Genomic DNA, 24,263 nt, shown 5'->3' on the forward strand with positions numbered 1-24,263 from the left:
AGAAGAAAAAATTGTTTTAAAACTGTCGACTACAGCAAAAACCTCTCTGACCTGTCTTATTACCTCAAGTTGACCGTGTCACGTCGTCATAGCTGTCGTCTGTCAGCCTCTCATTCCTCACAGCTGTGCCTGCAGCTGTATACAGGTCTGAACAGGTCTGTAGGTCGGAGCCATGTTAGGATACTAGTAACCATACTAGACAGACAGAGGTTTGATTCTTCCTTCAGTAAAATATGGATTTCACTCAGCTTTATATTTAAACACCACCACCATGTGTTTCATTAGTCTGCTACAGACACATACGTTTGTATATATTGTGGTCTGTTTTTCTTGGTTTGGATTAAGCCTCTTAGTTCTTGTTAATGCTACAGCATATACAGATATTTTATACAACAAGGCGGTCTCAATAGTTTGTGTTTTCCTTTTCCTGCTTCAACACCAAAGCAGCTCCATCAAGAAATGTTTATTTTCCCGTTTGGTGTTGAAGAACTTGACCGACCGGCACAGAGTCCTGACCTCAACCCCATCCTTCATCTTTAGGATGAACTGGAATAGAGCTGGAACTAAACATAACTTTCACTTTCACTTACTCTGCAGATTATTTACTCAATTAATTGATTATAACTTGCCCGGGCAAGAGAAACCCATTAACATTGAACCCTGAAAATGTCAGAAAATAGTGAAAAATGCTTGTTAAACTTACTAAACCCTAAAGGTGATGTCTTCAAAAGGTTTTGTTCTTTCAAAATCCAAAGATATTAAATTGTACAATCATATAATAAAGCAGCAAATCTCCACATTTGAGAAGCTGGAACGACAAATTATCAAATTAGTTGCTCATTAAATCAACTAAATGGATTTATGGACTATTGGATTCATCTCTAAACTGGAATGTCGACTATAAACAAGACCAGACCTCATTATTTTTTCTTTCCCAGGGCCGTAAACTCTACTTTTGCAAGTTTCACTTTCATCTTGATAGTTTGGTTTCACCGAGGTCATTAAAAACACACGGAAAATAAGAGAAAAAGTAAAATGTCCTGGAAAAATATTTCAGCATTCTCCTATTTTCTTTTTCTTCCTACTTCTTTGAAGTGAGCTGAGAAGGAACTACGAGGCTACTACTACTACTACTACTACTACTATACTACTACTATACTAATGAAGGCAACAGTGTGTGTGAGGAGCGAAAACTTGATGTCGGAAGTTTCAATCTGAGACACATTTTTCACTTTAGACATCTGTTGTCATTGTGTAAACACGTCATTTTGAGTATGGATCAAAGGTCAAAGTGCTCTGACTAAAAGACCGAGTGAAAGGTGTGAGATTTCTTTTTCTTGAGCAGGTTCAAGTGTGATTTAACGGGACTGACGGACGTGTTTGCTTCTGTGAGGAGAGAATCTGTCGTCTTCTAGTTGAGAGATGTTCTCTCAAGTCACCTGCTTGTCCACCACAGTGAGAAGGACTTCACAGTGTTTAAACACAAATTAAACAGATTCAAGGATTATGGGAGTATATTGACAAACTGTATGAAACAGTGGAGTTCATTTTGAAATAGTGTTTTTGTTTTTGCTCAACTGCTTCTTAAGAAGCTTCTCTCACCACAGTATGTTAGGTATTCAGACTTAACCACAGGGCGATGAAGGATGGCGTCGCGTTGTGGTGAGGCCAGAACGCTGTAGGGGACGTCACGGTTTTAATGTTTACAGTGAGGTAATCTCTTCTGCAGCTTTAATTAAATGAGCAAATATTATAACGTTCTCGTTCTCTCCAGTATACAATGATCCTGATGCATCTGGTGCGGGTTCATTGGTAGCTTTCAGGAATCACATGTGGCGGTACTGATTCTCCACATTTCAGTTGATCTGGAAGGTTGGGCAGGTAAAGACAACAAAGAAGTCTCTAGAAGTTTCTGGCTGACAATGCTGACCTCATTTCAGCAGATATTAAGTGGAGAAAGGATCAGGAAGTGTGCAGTTCATCACCTCTCTTAGTTCCTAAATAAAGGGCGTCATCACACTCTGATTGGCCGAGAGGTGAAATGCACCAAGCTGCTCTCAGTTGTTAATTAGGAGCCAACAGGTGATTTGAATAACATCCAATCATCTCTGGGGAACTGGGACAATCAGCTGAAATTAACTGGGAAAAGGGAGTCAGCAAGTACCATATAATAAACATCTTTACATATTTGTTTTCTCCACCACTATCTGCTATCTGAGTGTTACACACTGTGTTAGAGCCTTATTGATGAGTATGGAGCTGGTTTACGGGACTCTGCAGCATGAGCAAATATTGGACTGTTCCCGGGTGGGAGAAGCTACAGAAACTGGGGATGAAGGTGGAAGTTGCTGCATCAAATGGGGTCAAGTTTACGACAAGAGTCTGTATGAACACCACCCTCTAGTGGTATTCACGACCTCAGAAGTAACAGTAACGTTAATATTGCCATTGCTTAGCAGCGGTGTTCTCACGACTTAACCACTTGAACGCCACGCATAGCGTGCACACGGCTTCCCATGTTGTAAACACGAGCTCACGAGTTTCTTTGGAGGCCTTCTAAAGCCAACAGAGCGTGACATGTATTTATGACTCTACTGTAGCATCTACCCATCCTTCTTCATCAACAACACCATCCTCATTGCACCAACAGGAATTCAAAGCCTCAGTATCCAGTTTTTTACGATGCCAACTAAGTTTTGGCCCTGATGGACACGTTTGCAACCATTTTTTTTTTCACATAGTCAGCTTGTCAATGCTTGTTTGTGGCCCATAGAAATGTTCATGTGGTCTCCTGTTACAGTAGATAATAATTTTCCCGTTTGCGCCGCACAGGATGCCAGATGACTTTAAAGATACAACATTTTGTATTTTGTATCAACTAAATCTTGTTGATGAAAATCATCTATATGTTTTTATCCCACCACATCTGTACGCCATCTGCACCAGCTGTCATGCTGGTAGTTATGACTGAGTTATATTTGTATCTACATGTGTGCAATTGGTTTCCTTGGTAAAATGAGGATATCTTTTCCATTTTCTTGTCTCCAACTAGTGGATTATGGACTCATTCTGGTTTGGTTATGAAAGTTTGGCCTCATAATGAGACATCATTTTCATATTAGTTGCACTTTGTTTTCCCCTAACCAATCAGTAGTGAATGGCTCCTCCGTCTCGTCACACACAGAAGCTGCGATAGCGAGGAACAGTTTGTCGAACAAAGGAACCTGCTGATTTACGATGTGATATGTTTTGGGTTTGGTATGATTTGGTACTCTCGGGTTGCTTGTGTGTTTTCTCATAAACATGGTGAATAAATCTTGTCTGTATGAACATGCACTGCATGTTAAAACTGGTGTCGAGGAGCAAGTTTGTTTGTTTACATACCCTGCTTCTGTTGAAGGCTTGATGCTGGTATTGGCTTTGATCAGGTGTTGCAGACACACCTGTTCAAGTTGCTGACTGTTGACCCTAAACGTTGACCCCAGGCGTCTATGAAAGACCCTCCTGTACAATGCTTCCTGTTGGGATTTTGCTTTTTGTTGTCTGACCTACAAATAATGGCCAGAATATAATTTCTGTCTAACATCAAGTCCTGAATTCCTTCTTCAAGCAAGGGATAAAATCTGCCAATGCAGTAAAAATACGTCAGTCTTCATAGTCTTTACATAACAAAGAATACGTCAGGTTGGAGTCATGAAAAGGAAACTTTGAAAGTTTGAAAACAGGTTGAGATCCAGCAGGTTCAGGTTCAAATATTCTCACTGACTCCACTAACAGACTGAATCACTCACTAAATGAGTTGATAAGAAGGAGATGATTCAAAGACTCGCACAAAGAGGCTGTGTGGTAAAGTGACTCCTCTCTCCATTATCAACCTCTAGTGTTACTGAGAGAGCCCGGCTCACACACTGACCTACATCTCACACACGCATGCACACACACACACACAGCAGAGGGCCTGACATGGTGAAGAGGTGACGGTGTATTGAGTTACCTAGTTACTGCTGCTGCTCTCACAGCCTGTAGAAGAGAAACTAGATCAGTGAGACTTTGACTGATTTCTGTTTGCATTTGAAACAACAAGCTGCTGCTTTCTGAACATATTTACTGTTCTACTGCAACTTGTTGATGTCAGGTGGAAGAAGTTAATCTGAACAGCATCAATAGAGCATGCAAAACACCATATAAACATCCCTATCCTGCAGAAAGACTTATTTAGGCTGCAAATACTGATTATCTTCATTATGAAGAAGATTTATAGATTATTTCTTTGATTGGTCAACACATGTGCGACGGTCACGTGCGTGCACGAGTGATTGAAGTCCAATGTCGCAGGTTAAACAGCAGCAAGCAAGCGAGAAAGCAAACGTTAAGCAAACCCTCAGATATGCCTGGAAAATGTAAATTCCAGGACTCGTGGTGCACTAAAGACATTTACAAACACCGGCTTGTTAAAGACCTGCGGGATGCAAATCCTGCAGCAAATCAATAGAAGTTCACGCCATGGGCATAACAGTATTTAACCTTGATCTGCGTCTCAAACTACACCGTGTTGGTTCCTTGAATTTGAGGGAATTGGGCCTGGAAAGTCCTTGAAAATTTTGAAATGACTTGATGAGATGGAAGATGGATGTTCTCCCTGTGCTCTCACACTTCTCTTGGTCAGTCTGCCTTACATGCACGCACGCACATTCACATGCACACTAACCTGTCATCATCATGAGGTTGTTGTTGTCCTCCCTCACATTCTACACCGCAGTATGAGCTCAGGTCTGCAGTGGATCTCTGGAATTTAGCGTCTGCAGGTCAGCTGCATATTAAACTCTGTCAGAGGCCACCTGAGACATTTTTTTCTGATCACCAACAACAGCAACAGCGTCTGTCTCACAGCTGTACAGCTTCTGTGTCCTTTGAGTCAGCGACTCTCAAACCTGGGTTGTACACATTTGAGTTTGAGTTTTTCCTAATAAGATATAGAACAGAACTCTTAGCTTTGCCTTGCAAGTGGCTGGGTGTATTGTGATGTCGTTCAGTTTGTCCATCCGACACTTTGGTCCAGAGCAACATATCTGTAAAGCCTCTTTCCCACTGGATAAAAAACCCACTAACACCCACCAACATCTGGCTATCGTCTTCAGTGGGAAAGGTTACAATCAGCATTCATTCCCGGGACAAATGACTCTGCAGTAGTGACGGGTATTTATCGTCTCCAGCTCCGAAACATGACACAGGACGTGCTAATTTTTACTCCTTTTCTGGCGTGATGCTATATGGTAACATCTGCGACACTTCGTCATCTCGGCCACAAAATTCGGTCCGTCTCCGTCCAAGCAGCGCTCCAACATCGTTCCAAATTAGTCTGCACTGAGTTAGATAAGATATACTTTATTGTTCCGCAGGGAAATTTGTCTTGGGCTCTAAGCCCCCTGCATCACACATCATACCAACTTCACAATGTATGTACACGCACAGAACATAGATCATACATACACTCAGGCATGAATGTGCTTAAATTCACATGTTGAGTGTGAGACAGTAGTTCTTTAAAATAATAAAAGGTAATAAAAGACAGTAGTTTCAAATACTAAAACCAGGTATGATCATACCAGATAATAAATAATCAAGTTACAATATATTAACTCCCAATAAAATCATCACATCATATAATACTATAGGTCTAGGAGTTTCAAAGAGAGACTTTATTAGTAACAGATGTAAAACAGAAGTAGCATATGGCAATGGGAAAGGAGTCTATCGCCTATTTTTAGCAGGTTTTCCCGTGTTTAAAAAACCCGTTAAAGGGGTTGGAAAAGGTGTGTCACTAACTGGCCAGATTACCGTGAAAGGTTTCAAAGCACATTCCTGCTTATTGTGATTGGATAATTGACAAATAATCATCCATTTACTGGGCTGTGGTTTCACTGTTTCTGTCAAACACTGTTTCGTTGTGTTGGTTGAACAAACAGCAGACTCTTCCAGTTGATGCTGGCAAGTTGTTTTTTCACATTTGGTCCTTTGTTGCTTGAACACCTGGCTGACAGGTGAAGTGGCAACAGCCCTTTCACTCCCTTCTCTTAAAATAAATTGTAAAGAAAGACACTTAAAGAGGACTTCAGACACAGTTGTGAAAGGATAAATGTCACTGTAGCGTCTCATGGTCAGGACTGATATCTTCCGGTATGTCTGGTGATAACGTTTGTTCGTCCTCGACCAGTTTTGCGTCCAGACCGCCGTCTCCACTCTCCCTCTCTCTGCAGGAATGACAGGCATGTTAGCGTAGCAGCCACAGCCCTGCAGCGCTGAGACACACCCACCTCTATGTGATCACATAATCCTCACCGCTGCACACTTCACTCTGCTGTCGTTTGCATTTAATGTCTAACAACAGAATGATAGTATAAGAACTGCTCTAGAAGCAGCAACCTTTGATCCTGTGAGCTCCGCAGGCTCGTAAACCAAACTCCACGTTTCACATCGTCAGACGGGGGTTTGACTTTATGACCTCACGCTGTCAGATACCAGAGTTATGAGTCTGTTGAGTTACTTGTCTCAGCGCCGAGCCCTTATTCAAACACTTTGAGGTCTGTTTTGTTAAAAATAACGTGTGATTTATATAAAATATATACCTTTAGTCACTGTTAATAGTTTGTTTTTATGAAAATGAAAGATTGTATTGAGATAAATTGGTAAATCTATGAGAGATTAAGTTTGTGTCAAGCACACATTTTTTATTATCCGTCTGTGGGGAAATCAAGCGTTCGGTCGTGTGTGAGTCTGTCTGTCTGTCCACGGCTAACCTCGTACACTACTGGACCCATCAGTCTAATAATTTCTGTTCTTATTTATGACTGTATGCTCAAGGAGCTCTCGTGGTTTCAGTGATTAACACTTTTTGAAAAATTCATTGTTAAGTAATGTTTGACCCGCTTTGATTCAGGCTTTGGAAAAGCGATTGTTAGATTTGAAACAGCGAGTGACAATCTGTTCCTGCAAGGCACAAAGTCCAAAAACGCACCCCAACTGTTTTACGTATTTGCCCTGAGCAACATAACACGTTCCCTGCAGGGCTCAAATTCCTACCAGCCTTTCTGTTAGTGCTGGTTCCTGCCCACTGAGTCGTACGGCACAGTTCACAATAACTGAGCTTGTTGGGGTTCGGAGTTGAAATCAAACCTGCGATCTTTCAAGCTTTTAGCCTCCTCGCTGCCTCTGTTGTTCTTCCCTTCTGGGGAGTTTCTTGATGAATGAAAACAGTGAAAGTCAGCGGCCGTGCCAGTGTTTCCTGGTAACATTCTTCTCTTTCTCCCATTGGTTCTGCTTCGTGGGTGGTGGCTACAGGAAGGGCCAGAAACACTTTAAAACAACAGAGACGGGGAACTTTGAAGTGTTTCTTTTCTTCTGTACTACCAGATTATCAGGAACACCTGCACAAATATAATCAGATACAACAGTCCTGCTTTAAGAAGCTTATACATATCTTATCGTGATTTAAAGAGGTTACATTAAACGTGAATGTTTGAGAGTCTGATAAACACAAGATTATAAAAAACCTCAATATAATACAATCCAATCACACCTGTGTGACAGCGTGTCAACAGAAACTGAACCTGATACTGAAGTGCTGCAGGACTCAGCTGGTCTTTTATGGCCATCCAATGACGCGATGGTGTAAACTTCACCTGCTGGGAAAATCTCCCCCTCGGGCTCATGAGGAATCTGACCGGACCGCTCTGCACAACCACAGTTTGGATATTTAAGAAGGCATGAGACAAGATGTTTGTCTTTGTCAGAGGTGAAACCAAGATGGCAAACAAATGAAGCAACGTGACGGACTGAAACATCTCATGAGAGAGATATACATTTCTCTTTTTATGATGTTACCAAAGGAATGTAACTAAACTCTTTGGTATGCATTTCATCTCATCCCAAGGTGAAAGAGAGTATGAAGATAATTTAGTGTAGCCAGTTTCTTATCTGAAGGGAAGAAGGAGTGAAACACAGCTCAAAGCTCACTTTGCTTCAGTTTCTTTTTTAACTTCAAATCACTAATGCAGCTTTACTATGGAAGACAAAAGTGCTGCTGCAGCTAACTGGCTAAATCTGTTAGCAGCTGTTGAGCTTTCAAGCTCCAGAGAGGCCGCAGCATGTGACATGAAATGAAAGTGTCATGAGGAAAAAATGGCATTATGAAATAAACATTTCTATAATGGCAAAAATGGACTCCAATAATTTAAATTATTATTATGATTTTATGAAAATAAGAATGATATAACGTTTAATAATGAGTTTTTATTACGTCTTAATTGGTTATACATTTATCAGATGGGCCGCCGATCTTTTGGAAGTTGTAGCGGGCTACAAAAGAAGAAAAATCTAGAAAATCTAAGGAATCCATCGGTACCAACCATGTCATACTAGCTTTGTCACAAAAGAGGTTAAATAACACTCCAAACGTACGCTAAATTTTGGCGAGGAAAAACTGTCACAGCCATTTTCAAAGGGGTCCCTTGACCTCTGACCTCCAGATACGTGAATGAAAATGGGTTCTCTGGGTACCCACGAGTCTCCCCTTAACAGACATGCCCACTTTATGATAATCACATGCAGTTTGGGGCAAGTCATAGTCAAGTCAGCACACTGACACACTGACACACTTTTTATGCTAAACGTAGTACCTGCGAGGGTTTCTGGTGGCCCTATGGAGACTGTAATTTGGCTGAAGATCAACTGCGTTGGTATGATAAGTGTGTGTTTGTGTTGATGGCAGTGAGAGTGGACTATAACATAACGTCCAAGCGAATATATGTATCATGGCCAAACTCGTGAACCGTTTGTGGGAGTTATCATTGCCCTCAGCAGCCTATCCAACAACCGTAACTTTCTATCTAGGAGGCTGAAATGTACCATGGAGGTCACGTGTTTGCGAGGTTGTGTGTGAATGCATGAATGCAAATTCACGCTTGTTGTGTTTAAAACTGGTCCAGCAACCGTAATGATAACATATAACATTTGGAGGGGCAGGTAGGGACGAGGGCGCTGTGCAGGCATGCGGCTCTGCCTTGGTGCATTTGCAAGAAAAACAGCTGCACCCTAAGTTTTGATCCTTAAGACGCGAGGGTTCAATCAGGCTAAAAGTAACAAATGGCCTGTCAAAAAACCCAACCAACCTGTCTTTCACACACAAAAAAAGAAGCGCCAAACTTCATTCATCATTCTGTATCAGATTACACTCCTTCCCTCTGCTGGAGCTGAGGTCGTCTGCAGGTCTGCTGGGTGTAACTGATTATTTGTAAAGTGCTTTTTAACAACGAACTAAAAATAGAAGGTTGAACCAAGACAAGGCAAACATTGTAATGCCTGTTGGGGAGTGGACCACCAGTCAGTCTGTCATGTGTCTGAGTGACTGACGGGTGTTTGCACAGAGTGAAAGTGCTTTCTGTGTGTAAACACAGCAGCAGCAGCTCGCTGGGCTCGGCGTAGCGTTAGATAAAGAAGGTTATGCAACAACAATTTGACTCGACTGTGTTGCCACATGTAGATAAGAGGAGGTGATGGGCGTGTTTGGGTGAGATCGTGCAGCGGAAGGTGCAGTGTGGACTTTGCAGGATGGAAGGTGGAGACCTCAGTTCATCAATGAGCTTTTCACCAGCAGATTATTAATGTACACTATATGGACATAAGTATGTGGACAGCAGTGTCGCGTGTCTTGCTTGAATCTATTTAATTGATTAGTTGTTGCAGCACTAGCTAGTGTAGGTACCACTGAATTTGCTCCTCAGAATGATCCATGTTGGCAGCTGTTTGGCAGGATGCTGAGGAGGAGATTCACTTGTAAAGATGTTATTTCTGGCAGTAATTACAGTAGCAGAGGATCATAATGATGAAACATCACATCACATTGTATATGTCGCTGATCATCTGCTATCTGTGAATATGTGAGCAAAATGAGAACCAACAGATGTAAACACACACAGTGGTTGAATATCTGTCTCTGCCCTGTTCCTGCAGGAGGTAGAGGAGGAGGAGGAAGAAGAGGAAGAGGTAGAGGAAAAAGCAGAGGAGACAGTGGTGTTGGAAGAGACGGAGATAATCAGCATGATACAGCAGAGGCCTTCGTCGGCGATCCAGAAGACCTCCAGGACGGAGGTGAGGACCGAGCTGAGTGAGATCCCCCAGAGGACCTCCAGGACGGAGGTGAGGACAGAGCTGAGGGAGATCCCCCAGCACACCAAGCTGGACACGCGTTACTTCGGCGAGCTGCTGGCCGACGTCTACAGGAAGAACTGCGACATCCACACCTGCATCTCCGAGCACGTGTCCAAGATCCGCGGACAGTAAGTGAACATGCATTTTAGGGCATTTTATCTGCCCACAGAATGACATATGGGATGTCTTATTTTTTTAAATAATGGAACTTGCCACGCAAAATGAAGTGAAAGAAAATAAGCTCATACTTTTATAGACGTTATGCAGGCTTTTCCTACATATTCAGAATTTATTGGAGGGGTTGACCGCTCCACAAATCACAGCCCATTCTCATTCCCGGGGCGTCAAATACCGACGCTTTGTCACAGGCATTGGCGTTTGATACCGCCGCACAAGGCACCCTTTAGCGTAAACCCAACAGTAAACGCCCAGGGAAAATGTGCCGGTAGTGTGGTGACGTAGTCTAGTTTAAGTCTGCTGCCACAAATACTCACTAGAGCACTAAACATGTATTGATCCGCAGCTGAAAATAGCCCCCAACAAACACACTATTTCCTCCTGTTTATAAAAATCAAACTACATATTTATGGCCCAATTTTATAGATTTAAATCTCCAGTAGGAACCAATGTGGCACAGACGCGGTAGGGAAGTCTGAAAGTTTGGAGAGAGACAGAAAAATATAGAATAATGAAAGCCTCATGCTTTAGGAAGGAAATGTGTGCAACTTCACATGTGATTCAGGGGCCGTACTTCTCTCTTACAACAACCTTCTCCATGATACACCTCGAGGCAAACCTATTTCTTTATGTAGAGCAAGCCGGGTGGAAAGAGGAGAAGTCACGCATCATCAACGCAGCATATCTGTGGGGGTACAACGCATGCAAAGTAAAATCTGGTCTGCACTACCTCATACCCAAAGACCTGTGTCCGCCCGTGTCCCAGCCTCTTTCAATGGTTCTTGATTTAGAAAAATGGGGGCGTGGCAATATACTGATTTCAAATAGCAAACGGCGGTAAGAACAAAATTGTCCGACGCGTGAGTCACTATGAGAAACAATCACGAATCGTGTTCACCCTGCAAACTCGCTCAGTCTTCACGCTGCCGTCCTCATTGTTTGTGTTTCCTCTCTGTGTGTTACAGGAAACACCAGCTGGATCCCAGCAATGACTACAAGGTGAGAAACAAACGTGCAACATCCAATGAATGAATCTGAACAGGCACAACTTCATCTGTGTCAGATTTAACAGGATGAAACATGTCAAACATTCAGCAAGGTTCAGGCTGAACATCAGATATTAACAGTCAGAACATGTTCTTCTCTGTTTAGTTGCACATTAAACATGATTGTCATGTTCATGTGTTTCATGTGTTTCCTCTCTGTCTTCATGTGTTTCTATTGTTTCTATCAGGTGGAGAAAGAGGAGGTGGAGGCTTTGCTTCCCAAAGGAGCCACTGAACTGACCAAACAACAGATCCGCTACCTGTTGCAGGTGATTTTTGTGTATTTATAGCACACTTCCCCATTGACCAGAATCTGACATACTGTAATGATGCACATTTATTTATCTCTAATGTCATGCATGCTGCATTTTAACCATTTAGCTTCATTCTCTTTGTGTTGCATTGATGTCATATTGAATCAACCGAGTAAGATCAGAAAGCATTTAACTAATGGTTTATAATACACATTATCACAGTAGTATGTGGTTGTAAGTAAATATGACAACGAGTGTAACTTGATAACACGGTATACTAAAGCTGTAATCATATATAATTACATACAGACAAACCCTTTACAGTGTGTTATTAAGTGTGTATTAACTGTTCACAAGCTGGTTTAAACACTATGTAATATTAGCTATGATTACAACTCTGTTATGTTATTGTTTGTATACCAGTCGGAGGAGGAGTTGTAGTTATATGTTGAACAACTACATTGTTAATTCGTTAATTCATCTTTCTGTGTGTGTTTCAGACTCGTCTCACTGCAGATAAGAGCATGCGTCTGCTGCTGTCCACCTTCAGCAGCCTGAGAGAGGAGCTGCTCCACATGTCGAAGGACCTGAGGGTAAAACACAAATGCTTTTAGAAATCTCCTCCCTCGTCTCGTGTGTGTGGACCAACCGCAGACTGATTCTGTAACCGCAGCTTTAAAAGAAGCCAGAGCGTCCAGTTTGACTCCAGTAGCAAACAAACAGCATACCAATCAGATCATCTTAAACTGGCTGACACAAATCATTACGTGACAAGTGACATGACCGAAAAGAAACACCACAAAGAGAAGTTTAAAACTTATAATGGGGAAAGATTTATTATGTAGCAGTGGTGGAAGAAGAATTCAGATCATTTAGTCTAGCAAAATTACTAAAATCACAAGTTTTTTATTTATTTTTATTTACTTTATTAATGTGACCACCAAATTATTATTATTAATAATTATTTATTTTCAAAAAAAATATTATTATTATTATTATTATCTTCTTATTATTTTTAATTTATTTAGGAATGCTTTTTAGAATCATTATGACTATTATTTCATCTTTTCTTTTGGTTTTGTTTGTTTGGTTTGTTATGTATCATTTGTTTTGCACCAATATAAATAAATAAATAAATGAATGAATGAATAAATGAATAAATAAATAAATAAATAAATAAATAAATAAATAAATAATACTGGTGCATGAACGTGTAAGCAGCATTTTAATGTTGCAGCTGGTTGTGGTGGTATTATTTATATTCTGGTGGATGATTTAAATTACTGCATTAGAATCGGCCGTTTTGATTATATGATGGATTTTTAAATTCTTAATCTGCAAAGTATCTTATAACCATAGCTGTCAAATAAATGTAGTGGAGTAAAAAGTACAATATTCCCATCAGAACTACCTCACAATTATACTTAATGACAGTACTTGAGTACTATAAATGTACTTCATTATTTCCCACCAGATAGGAGTTGTAGTACACTTTTATTTTTATTTACTTCCTGCTCGGTTATAAAATACTCACTTCTTATTTTGAAAAGATGGAAACTTTAATAGATCAGAACAATTATCACATGTGACAGTTGGTTGGTGACACAAATAAATGTAATGTGTGCATGCTGATGTTTACAGCAGTTAGAACAGTACGTCCCAACAACATATTATATGACCTTCACACAATAGTCCAAACTCATTAAATGCTTTTAAATTACAGGCGTCACACCAGATAATAACAGCTTATTATAGCCAGTGATGATGGACCGCGGTGGAGTCACTTTTAATAAGTGCATTCCTGAACAGAAACAATTAGTAACAGAACACAGACAGAAATATGTGTTGTTGTAGCTCCGTCTTTTATAACAAAAAGAAACGTTAAGACAAGAATAAACACTGCACCACATGACCAGAGAAAAAACAGACAAATCTACTTAAAAACAACGTATTAATATGAATATGTGACTGTCTGTGTCTCTGTGTGTATGTGTGTGTGTGTGTGTGTGTCTGTGTGTATGTGTGTGCTCACAGCGTCTGGAGAGTGAAAAGGAGTCTCTGGAGAGAGATCTGAGTTTCAAAGCAGACCAGGCCCGCCAGTATGACTGCCTCCTGGAGGCCGTCCGGGAGAACAACAGGCAGCTCCAGGTACAGTACATCTGTGTTAAGTTATTGATCAAGGTGTCGATGTCATCACTGAAGATGTATTTACTTGTTCTATTCTAATAGATTCTAATAGAGAGCTGTTTGATATTACAACCAACAAAGTACACACATACTAGTTTTGCTCATCAGTTATGATACCATTGTACTCACCAAGATTTGGGAATGCGGCGACATCGCTACAAAGAACGGGATAAGAGACGTGAGACAATCAGACAAGTTTTAAACACTTCATTAGGGATGCAGCGATACCACTTTTTTTCAGACCGAGTACAAGTACAAGTACTTAAATTTGGGTACTCGCTGATACCGAGTACCGATACGAGTACCGATACGAGTTCCGATACGAGTACTTCTCTGTGCCAAAAGACCTTGGAAAGGCTCGGGGTGAAGGTGCTTCCCGGGGCCGTGGCCAAAGTGTCACCGGGGCGGACTGTCCTCGGTGCGCCCCAACCGCGTTGTGCCGCCAGGGCGGGGCTCGGCCCACGTAAAAGGCGCCAGTGGTCTGCGGCGATGTTTGCAACCCACCCGACCCATCTTGAAACACGGACCAAGGAGTCTAACGCATGCGCGAGTCAGAGGGTGCAAGCAAAACCCCCGTGGCGCAATGAAAGTGAAGGCCGGCAAGCGCCGCCTGAGGTGGGACCCCTGCCCTGCGGGGTCGGGCGCACCACCGGCCCGTCTCGCCCGCACCGTCAGGAAGGTGGAGCGTCAGCACGTGCGATAGGACCCGAAAGATGGTGACGAGAGGGTAAAGTCACGCCGCCGTAAAGTGGTATCGGTGCTGTTGTATCTGAGCCGTTTTGCGAGCACGAGTACATGAGCACAGTATCGGACCCGATACCCAATACTGTACATCTTCCAAAATGATCATAAAGTTTAATCAACAACTCTGAAAAAGTTTCAACAAGAGCTGAACATTATAACCGTCATGATTTATTGCAGGACTGTTGTATTACACTGCATCATGTGTGTGTTTCTGACTTCCTCTGTGTGTGTGTGTGTGTGTGTGTGTGTGTGTGTGTGGCCCCTCTGCAGACGTCCCTGAAGGAAACCAGCTGCGCCCAGCGCTCCCTGGAGACCCAGCTCATGAGCACCAAAAACACAGAGTCAAGCTCAAGCTTCAAGATCAAGGAGATGGACGGGAGGATGAGAGCGCTGGAGAAGGAGAACGAGATGCTGCGACAGAAGGTAGCACGCCAAATAAGTGGTGGACAGGTCGCTTGTGATGGAGGGACATGAAGCTCTCCGGTGCACTGAGCTCTTTTGAAGTTTAGCAGGAAGACGCTTGATAATGAAGTTGGAAAGATTCACGCTTAAACTTTCCTTCCTTCCTTCCTTGTCTGTCTGTCTTGCAGCTGGCAGGCCAAGGCAGCAGCACCACCCTGCACATCAAGACAGAGGAGTTGTCCCGTCAGTACAAAGACCAGCTCAGCTCCATGAGAACAGAGAAAGACCTGGAGATCCAGAAGCTGCAGGTGAGACTCAAACCAGACTACTGGATCATGGATTAGGGTCATCAGGGTGGTGTCACCCATTTAGGCAGGAAATGATTGAGATTTCAGCGAAACAGCTGAAAATGTTTGGTGGACAATGCATGGCGTCCTGGGAAAGACTTTTAAATTTGATGGTTGCAGCAGATTGTAAATCCAACAGCTTTACACCACAGTAAAGCTGCTTCTCTCTTTTTACTTATTTTGTCCCCTTGTCTCTCCCCGTCCTCCCTACAGAGCCAGATAACGAAGATCACGACGGAGGTCACCGCCGAGAGGTCATCCTCAGAAAAGAGTCTCCAGCTGAAAATCTCAGAGATGCTCACCGTGTTGGATCAGCGGCAGACCACCATCACCAAACAGGAGGAGGTCTGAAACACAACACACCCACACTGGTGCTCAGGGAGACAGTTAGATTCTCCATAATGTTGAATCAACTAAAACCATTCATAGTCTTTCTTACTGGCCGTGTGGACAACAACAAGAATGACGAGCGGTTAGGTGATGAGACAGGTTGTAAAGTTAACCACATTTACCTTCAAATAAAGTGTTATTTGTTGGTAAAACTAGAGGAGAGCGCACCTGAAATGTCGGTAATACCTCATTGCACAGGAAACATGTGCACACAACTACAGCAAGAACTGTCGGTCAAAGTCAGCCCAGTAAAACGGTGATAGTTTGGGTAATGATTTTACCACATGCCTTTTGTTTTCTCTTCCTAATATGTGTGTGACTAACCCGGGGGTGTGTTTAAAACCACATCTGAGTTCCCAGATAGAAACCCATAATGGAACAAACTGTGAACATAAGAGCCAAGTAGTAATGAACCAGAGTTATCTGTCAAGTTGTCACTTTACAATCACAGGTGAGCGATCCAGAGGAATGTGTTTTCAGTCACGCAGAAATGAAGTGTGTGACTTACCTGGAATGAAGAGTATAAATCAACCAGGCCGGCTGGGAAACGTTATGCGTTTACACACACACACACACACACACACACCCTCCAGGCTTGTGAGCTTTATTTATGTCATTGGTTAGTTTTCACCTTTCAGGTCCAACTGCATTCTGACCTCTTTTGTTTTTGTGCAGCACCAACTGAAGACGGTTTATTTTACCGCAGGAATGCTTCTGTCACCTCACGACATACCTGCTTCATAGTTTCTCACACAAACACGCACACTCAAAGAGCAGCCGACGGTTTTGGTTGAAGTTCAGTTTCAGTTAAATAAAGTGACGAAGACCAAAGCAGTCGAGAAGAGAAGAAGCAGACTGGAAAGAATCACTTTTTAACAAAAGAAGCCGGGGAAATTCTGATTTAAATCTGTAACAATCTGATCAAAGAATAGAAAATAGACAAGACGAAAAATCTGTTGCTAACTCCGCTGACCTCTTCCCTCTGACCTCTTGTGGCCCTCAGGAGATCAAGAAGCTGATACAGGAGAGGAACGACAGCGCCAAGAGCCAGATCACCAAGACCACCATCACCAAGAGGTACAACATCCCAGCAAACTGTCTGAGACCAGACTACATTTATTACACTACGCTGTAGAGCTGAAGTCACACAAACTAGAACTATTTTAATAATCAGTTAACCGTTAAGGTCATTATTGAAGAAAATATGCATAAATAGGCATAAAAAGAAGAAAGATATCAGCCCAAATATGTTGAAAAACACAATTATTATCTCACCCTGCACTGCAGTGTTAAAACTGTTTAAGCTATAATTGAACACATCTCCATGTGTGTGTGTGTGTGTGTGTGTGTAGGTACAGGAACCAGTACCCTATCCTCGGTCTGCTGAGCGACGACTACAATTACACCTCGCCCATCAAAGAAAACAAGACCATCGTCATCGAGAGGTCTGGAGAGATGATCAAACAGGTAAACACAGGAGAGAAGAAGAGAGTAGAGTGAGCGCTTTAACTCATGGACGACTCCTCCGTATTGATCATGTTAGGTGTAATGAAACAGCAGACAGTCATGTGTGTGAGATTACGATGATGGTTCTGAGAAATGTGCTGGCATCGAGGCAGCGTGCTAAATTCTGCCGACCGATACGACAGACCACCTTCACCGAGTCGCACCACATTCAACACCGACATAATGAAAGGTGGGACCCAGAGGTCGGACTGAGGGTGAGGGGCTTCATATGATGGCGTATTAGGGCCATTGTAGTTAAAAAAATAAATAATAAAGGGGGTAATATTCTGAGAAAAAACTTAACAAGATTAAAGTTATAAATTTACAAAATAAAATACTCTGATATTCTCAAAGATTAAAGTAGCAAATTTATGAGAAAAAAAACTTGTATACTCTAAGATTAAAGTGGTAAATTTACCAGAAAAAAACCCACAAATTTAGGATAAAAACTTGAATATTCTCTGAGATTAAAGAAGCAAATTTAGGAGAAAACAACTTGGATATTTTAAGATTAAAGTCGTAAATTTACCAGAAAAAAAACACAAATTTAGGAGAAAAAAAAATGAATTTTCTCTAAGATTAAAGGAGCAAATTTACAAGAAAAAAAATTATATATTCTCTGAGATTTAAGTGGCAAATTTACGATTGCCTAATGCAGTTGCAAAGAATAATTTGATGAGGTCATCCACTGCAGGCATAATGCACGGCAAGCGTTCGGCGTCTGTGGTGTGATGAGGTTGATCCAACCTGGCAAAGTGAAGCCATGTGGCTCCTTGCAAATATATGACTTTATAATCTCAGAGAAAAGTTTTTTCTGGTAAATTTATGACTTTAATCTTGGAGTTTTGGAATATTACCTCCCTCCCCTAGCTCCATAATATATATATTTGTTTACCAACAATGGCCCTAATACATTGTAGTTTCAAACACTACATACAATATCATATTTTTACTACATTTAGCTGGAATTACAATATTTTCATACATTTAATTTGTTATTTTTTTATTGCACCGAATTTCCAAAGAAGTTTCTAACACAATGTTAAGAGCTCAAGGCACACAAACATAGAGGAGAGGGAGGAGAAAAAGACAAAAACTGCAATAGTGAATGTTTTAACATGTTGGCATGTGGATGAAATGTGTGGGAATGAGGTCATTCACATCGAGGAGTGGCCACACTAACTGCACTCACACATGCACTCCTGCATGAAGAACTAAAAGGTCTCACAGTTCAGAGTAAACCTGTCAACCCTAAAAAAAAGTAGGACAAGCCAAAACAAACAATTGGCCCACTATATTAAAAGCTTCCAGCTAATTTCATTGTGCAACGTTTCGATCTAACAGAGATCTTCATCAGGCGTTACATCACAAAGCAGAGTGAGCAATATATATACACATTCCTCACTCAGGTGATTGTGATCTGCATGATTGGACCAATCAGAACACAGCTGTCTGATATGCCCACATTAGGGAACAAAGCGTGTCTCTATGAGAAAGGAACTAGAAGATCAATGTTAAACAATAAATATAACATATCAAAACGTTAGTCAAATATATCATAAATCACATAAATCATCTGGAAAAACAATTATCCTATAAATTACTATATAGCAAAATACTTAAATAGAAAAAAGTAATATATTACTGGCCCAAAAGAAAATGTATTTCAGGAATACAGGCAAGTTCAGCTCAGCAATTGGCCATTAATACCAACATATTAAATACAAAATAGAGTCAATCAAACAAAAAATGATCATGAAAACTACTACATAGAAAGATACAAAAATACCAAAAGTAAGAAAATAGAAAAGTACTTTTTTCTACTTTTAAATATAACATAAAAAATAGTAAAATATAGATCATAAATTACATAAATCATCTGGAAAAAAGACAAATTTCTGACTTTTATATGCAAATTGTAGACAAAAAAATATTTTCTGTTCTATTCTATTTCTAATCATTGCATTGTAAAACTGCACATATCTACGGTGAGTATCGTTGAGCCAGGAAGTTGCTCTGCAAGTAACATTTTAACTTTGTTTTATCTGCACTCGTTAACAGTAAACTTATCTTAACTTTATAATCTTGGTCTAATGAATTTGCCATAAATATATATTTTGGCAATCATTTCAAGATGAATAAGATCTCAGCTTGTTGTCTAAACAGTGGAAACTGGTCTGCCTGTTGTTCTGTCTAACATCCCGACTAGGGATGTCACAAGAACTGATGCTTCAGTACCAAGTCGATGCCAGTACCACATGTACCATTAGGGCTCGAGACTAACGGCGTCTAAAATCTCAAACTCTCTATCAACGCACCCTATTTATTTCCCTGATAATGCTACGTTGTGAACAACAACCCAGTGTTGAAATCAGCAGGACGAGAGCTAGTTAACGTTTGCTGTTAGCAGCCGGTAAGCAGCTCAGTCTTGCATGCAACATTACGAATCCTACTATAGCGAAAGCATGATCCTCCCTACTCTGCCTCTGATTGGCTTACCCCTGATATTCTTACCCCAACCCTAACCAATCTCACTCCTCATGCCTAAACCTAACCAACCCAACCAGCGAGTACTAGCCAATCAGGGTCATGCCTTCGCTGTAGCAGGATTCGTAATTTAGCGTCCTGCACGGAGCAAACAAGTCTAGCCCTTTGGGTGCCCGAAGTAAAATTCGGATTTGGAGCCTTAAGTGTTCTTAGGGCCCTAAGTGTTTATTGTTTCTTTTTTTACCATGGTATTGAATTGGGTATCGAGAATCGTGAAATTTCGCCGGTATCGACTACTAAATGTCTGGTGTGACATCCCTACGTCCAGACACCTCCATTCTTTTCTTTTTAAAGCCGATTAAACGTGTGTACAAAACGTTAACAACTGCACCTGTATTTTGTTTATTCCCGGAACAGGAAATCATTACAAGCCCTTAAAGACACACTGCTTCTCTTCGACAGGAATGATTGAACCATCAGAAGACCCAGACGTCACCTGCCCTCCCACCCGCATGTTCCCCTCCCCTCCCCTCCCTTCCTCTCCCTCATCCTCGGGGCTCTCAGGGTTGGTGGTGGTTGAATGATCCCCCTCTAATCCCCCTAGACTTGGGATCATTGGTTCAAATCCTTGGTTTGAGCAAATCGGGCTGGTGACTGTTTTTATTTGGGCTTTTTTATGACAAGGAAACAAATAATCAAAGACCAAATCTGTCACCCAGTTGGATTAAGGTGGCAGCAATCATGACAACTGGGAACTGTGGCGAGATTTGAGCAGATTTGGTAAACAAATCTGAGCTGAGATGATTTACTACGTGGCACGGATACACTTCTTCTCCTTTCTCACATTCATAACTGTATTCTGCTTGATTAGGTAAAGGTTGAAAACAAGAAACGTCGGATCCCAATTAACAAAGTAAAACACTGTCTGCGTCTACTAAACTTAAATGTCTTGTGAGAAATAATAAAATACAAAATGTGTATGTAATAAAAGTACTACTCTTAACACACTCATTTCTAAATTTAACATTTAATGTCTCGATCTGATTCTATACATTAACACTTAAACATGACATACAGTATTTCACTGAAGAATTGAGTAGACCAGGTGAATAAATGATCAGCACTCTGCAGTAGGGTTGGGAAATCACGATACATTGCCTGCAATCGAATCACGAAACGCGTGATTCTGTGATATAGTGCAAGACGGTCATCTGTGATACATTACAAAGCATGTAACTGAGGAGAAATGGCAGACTGCATGTGAAAAATCTATGAATTTGTTGCCTGCATGATGAAGAAATTTCATAGAATTGTATATATGGACAACTGTGACAAACAATTTGAGGCGTAAAACAGTTCAGAGTTAAACATCCTGCAGTAAAAGAAAGTTGCAGCTCTGCCTCAGTATCACAGAGGAGATTGTATTGTGATATATCACTGTATCGATTATTTGTCCCATCCCTACTTGGCAGCTCATAAATTACTGTAAAGCTGCATTCAGCTCCACGTGGATGTTGTTAATCTACTCTAATCAAAAGGAGGGAATCCCCAAAACGCAAGCTGCCAAACAAAGTGAAATTGATGCAGGGTCCCATTTCTATACTTTAAATACACAGATTCTTAGCAGGTTCTGAGTATCATCATCCGATCAATCAATCAATGCCACACTGTGGAGAAGTTGTGCTCAGAAGACAGAAAGGCTTAAAGCATTTGTTACAGTCGTCAGGACGGTTCGGTTTCAGTTGATCCTTCGCTGATGCTGACGGCTCTCGTCTTTACATCAAAACTTTCCTCACCGAAGGGAAGACAATATGCCGACGTGGAACCACAAGTTACCAAAAGAGCGCCGTCTCAGCTTCCAGTTGTCACTTATGCATGTTTTAGACAAGACTGGCCCCATGTAGCATGCAGCATGAGATCCTCCTTAAAGCCACCACAGCCACGCTAGCCCAGGGGACGAGGAAGCGGATGTGTTGCGCTACTCTGCATGTAAATAATGATGTATATATATATTGTAAGATGGGCACGCTCAGTGAGTGTTTTCTCCAGCTTTAACGAACATTTGAAAAATGTTCGGATTGGGTAGTTTGCTTTTGTTTTGTGCTAAATGGTATTTTTTTTTCTGTCCACTTGTGTTTAAAATTGTCTTTATTTTGATGTTAGACTCAGAGGTGCATGGGGTATGAGATGTTCACATGTAGCTGTGATGTGTTTGTGTATGTATCTGTGGTCGGAGCTGTGCGATGTCTCACATCCACGAGAGGGAAGGTCTCCCGTGGGTGTGATGCATCGCGGTAGGTGGGTGGAACTGGAGCATGATTTTATGGGGTTTTAAGATGGTGGAAGAAAATGTTAAAGCACAATTATTACTGTTTATTGAGTTTTTTTTCTGGTTGTTCAGGCTTTCTACATGAGGAAGCATGTTGACGGCTTTGTGTCCACTGGGTGCTCGTCTTTAAAAGTGCTCGATGGGGTAGAAAGTTTACAGAAACCGTAAAACCAGCTGACTGTTTATTTATTGTTGCTCCTTCTTTATCTTCTTAACGTAGAGACAGACATGGATGTTTACGCCTTCCTGCTGCCCATAAAACAAGCATCTAATTGTGGTTTGTCGCTCAAACCAGCTTCATCTGTATTATATATGTATAATAGTTGCAGGTGTACAGGACAGGAATAAACAGTTATATAGTGACATCATGTGGTGAAACCACAAACACCGTTTTCTGAAGTTTACAGCTTTCAATCTTTACTTCAATATGCAACCTTCCTCCTTTTGATAACAGTCACAGTTTATTTCTTCTTGATGACTACTTACTATGGACAGCAGTTCACATTACTCAATTCTGCCATTCTTGATGTTGTGAAATTTACTCTGGGCATAGAAAGCATCAGGATGGGACCGATAAACGAACCCGACCTCAAACCAAACAACCGATTTCTTCCTGCATATGTTTCTTAACGCCTAATGAGAACTTTTTGTATATGTTGAACGGACTAATAGCTTCGGTGGTAGGCCTATTAGTCGCCTGGTGAAGTCAGGTTCAGTAATGCATTGTCATTTTGGTGATACAAACTGAGCTGTTTTTGTTCCTCCACCTCCTGGAGCCTGGAGGTTTTTTGTCTGTCTGAGTCAAGGCTCTTGCATGATTTTACTGCTGGTAGGAGGTCAGGATGAGTTTGTCATCACTTAAAGAGGACATATACTTTTGTGCTTTTGTACCTTTCCTTTAGTGTGTTTTATAGTTTTTTGTGCATGTGAAAGGTCTGCAAAGTTACACACAACATGAGAAAAGTAAAGCCTAAAAGTATGCACCTGAAAATAAGCATGCATAATAGGTCCTCTTTAATTTTATAAGTTTGTTTGTGCAACAGATGCATGCACTGTAAGTGGTTTAACAGGCTGCAGCACCAGCTCCTATAGTAGCTGCTGCTGGAGCACACTGCACCGACATTCCCCCCCAAAACATGTGATTAACACTACTGAGAGAAACGAGCTGCCCAGTGGACACGGAGACGAATTTCTGTGGAAAGCCTGTAAAAATGTATCGACTATCACGGGACCTCAAGTGCCTTACTGTGTTAGCAACGTAAGCTTGTTAGCGAGCTAAGGTCGGGCCAGCAGCATCACTGTTTGGTTGACAAAATATCATCATCATCTGGTCAAAATCTGGCAACTCTGATCAGTTTCAAACAGTTTTGGCAGCATGGGCCTTCATTTGCTCGCTTTCTGGGTGATCTTCTCTGACGAGACCTAAATCCTGCCTGCCTTTCTACGCCAGCTGAGAATATATATTGTATGCAGAGCTAAATTAACTCCTAATCTGCAAATAGATGTGTCTGGATATATTTTCGTATTGCAAACAGTTTTCTTTATTTTCCAGTTTAAAGAGGATTTGGGCTGAGTCCTCTCCAAATAACAAAATGTTTCAGCTGTGATGATTAAAATCAGTAATGTATCTATGCAAAAGACCACTTGTTTTGTGTCTTACTGAACTGTTAACTGCACGTTCAACACAATCACGCAACAAAAGTACTAGACAGGACTAAACTTTAGTCTTTATATCTTCATATTTTGTCTATTTCCTTTCGGTCGGGACCCCCAGGTTGGGTCAACCAGTGACATACAGTATTTCTGCCGTTTATATGGGACCCTGGATTTTGTTGCAGCTCTAAGCGTCTCCAGCAGAGGGAGCCAGCTCCCCTCTGCAGCTCGCTCCTTGCCGCTCGGGGTCAATGAGTGGAGCTGATGGAGCAGCGAGACGGAGAATGAGGTCATCGCAGCTCTGTAGGGCTTGGCTCAGTTGGCTGCTCGTCAACCATTTTGACTTCAGTCACTGTTCTCTAAGCCCACATGGCCACAGAGAGAGAGCACAAACCATCACGGAGCACCGACTGTCCCGACATACAGTCAGACAAACGAAGTAACAGATTACATGCAATGCACTATCGATAATTAGTTGATTGATTATGGATACTGAGCAAATTAAATAAGACGACACGGGAGATTAAAATATCCA

The 24,263-nt window shown here is 41.4% G+C and overlaps 1 protein-coding gene across 5 annotated transcripts in view; it reads left to right on the forward strand.

Moving 5' to 3' along the window:
* pof1b (POF1B actin binding protein) overlaps nt 1-23,715 on the forward strand; it is a 36,568-nt gene extending 12,853 nt beyond the window's left edge. For 4 of the 5 annotated variants that reach the window (XM_037748664.1, XM_037748665.1, XM_037748668.1 and 1 more), the window contains 11 exons: nt 10,009-10,334; nt 11,349-11,382; nt 11,618-11,698; nt 12,184-12,276; nt 13,718-13,831; nt 14,885-15,037; nt 15,205-15,324; nt 15,577-15,708; nt 16,757-16,830; nt 17,106-17,220; nt 20,164-20,333. In XM_037748664.1, the coding sequence (XP_037604592.1) occupies nt 10,009-10,334; nt 11,349-11,382; nt 11,618-11,698; nt 12,184-12,276; nt 13,718-13,831; nt 14,885-15,037; nt 15,205-15,324; nt 15,577-15,708; nt 16,757-16,830; nt 17,106-17,220; nt 20,164-20,184 (1,263 nt within the window). In that variant the 3' untranslated portion in view covers nt 20,185-20,333. Of the gene's footprint in view, nt 1-10,008; nt 10,335-11,348; nt 11,383-11,617; nt 11,699-12,183; nt 12,277-13,717; nt 13,832-14,884; nt 15,038-15,204; nt 15,325-15,576; nt 15,709-16,756; nt 16,831-17,105; nt 17,221-20,163 lie in introns of all 5 variants that reach the window. The other variant, XM_037748666.1, reaches the window with a different exon arrangement.
* The last annotated feature ends 548 nt before the right edge of the window (nt 23,716-24,263 follow it).

The sequence above is a fragment of the Sebastes umbrosus genome, chromosome 17 (genome assembly GCF_015220745.1).
Source record: "Sebastes umbrosus isolate fSebUmb1 chromosome 17, fSebUmb1.pri, whole genome shotgun sequence".
Lineage (NCBI taxonomy): Eukaryota > Metazoa > Chordata > Actinopteri > Perciformes > Sebastidae > Sebastes > Sebastes umbrosus.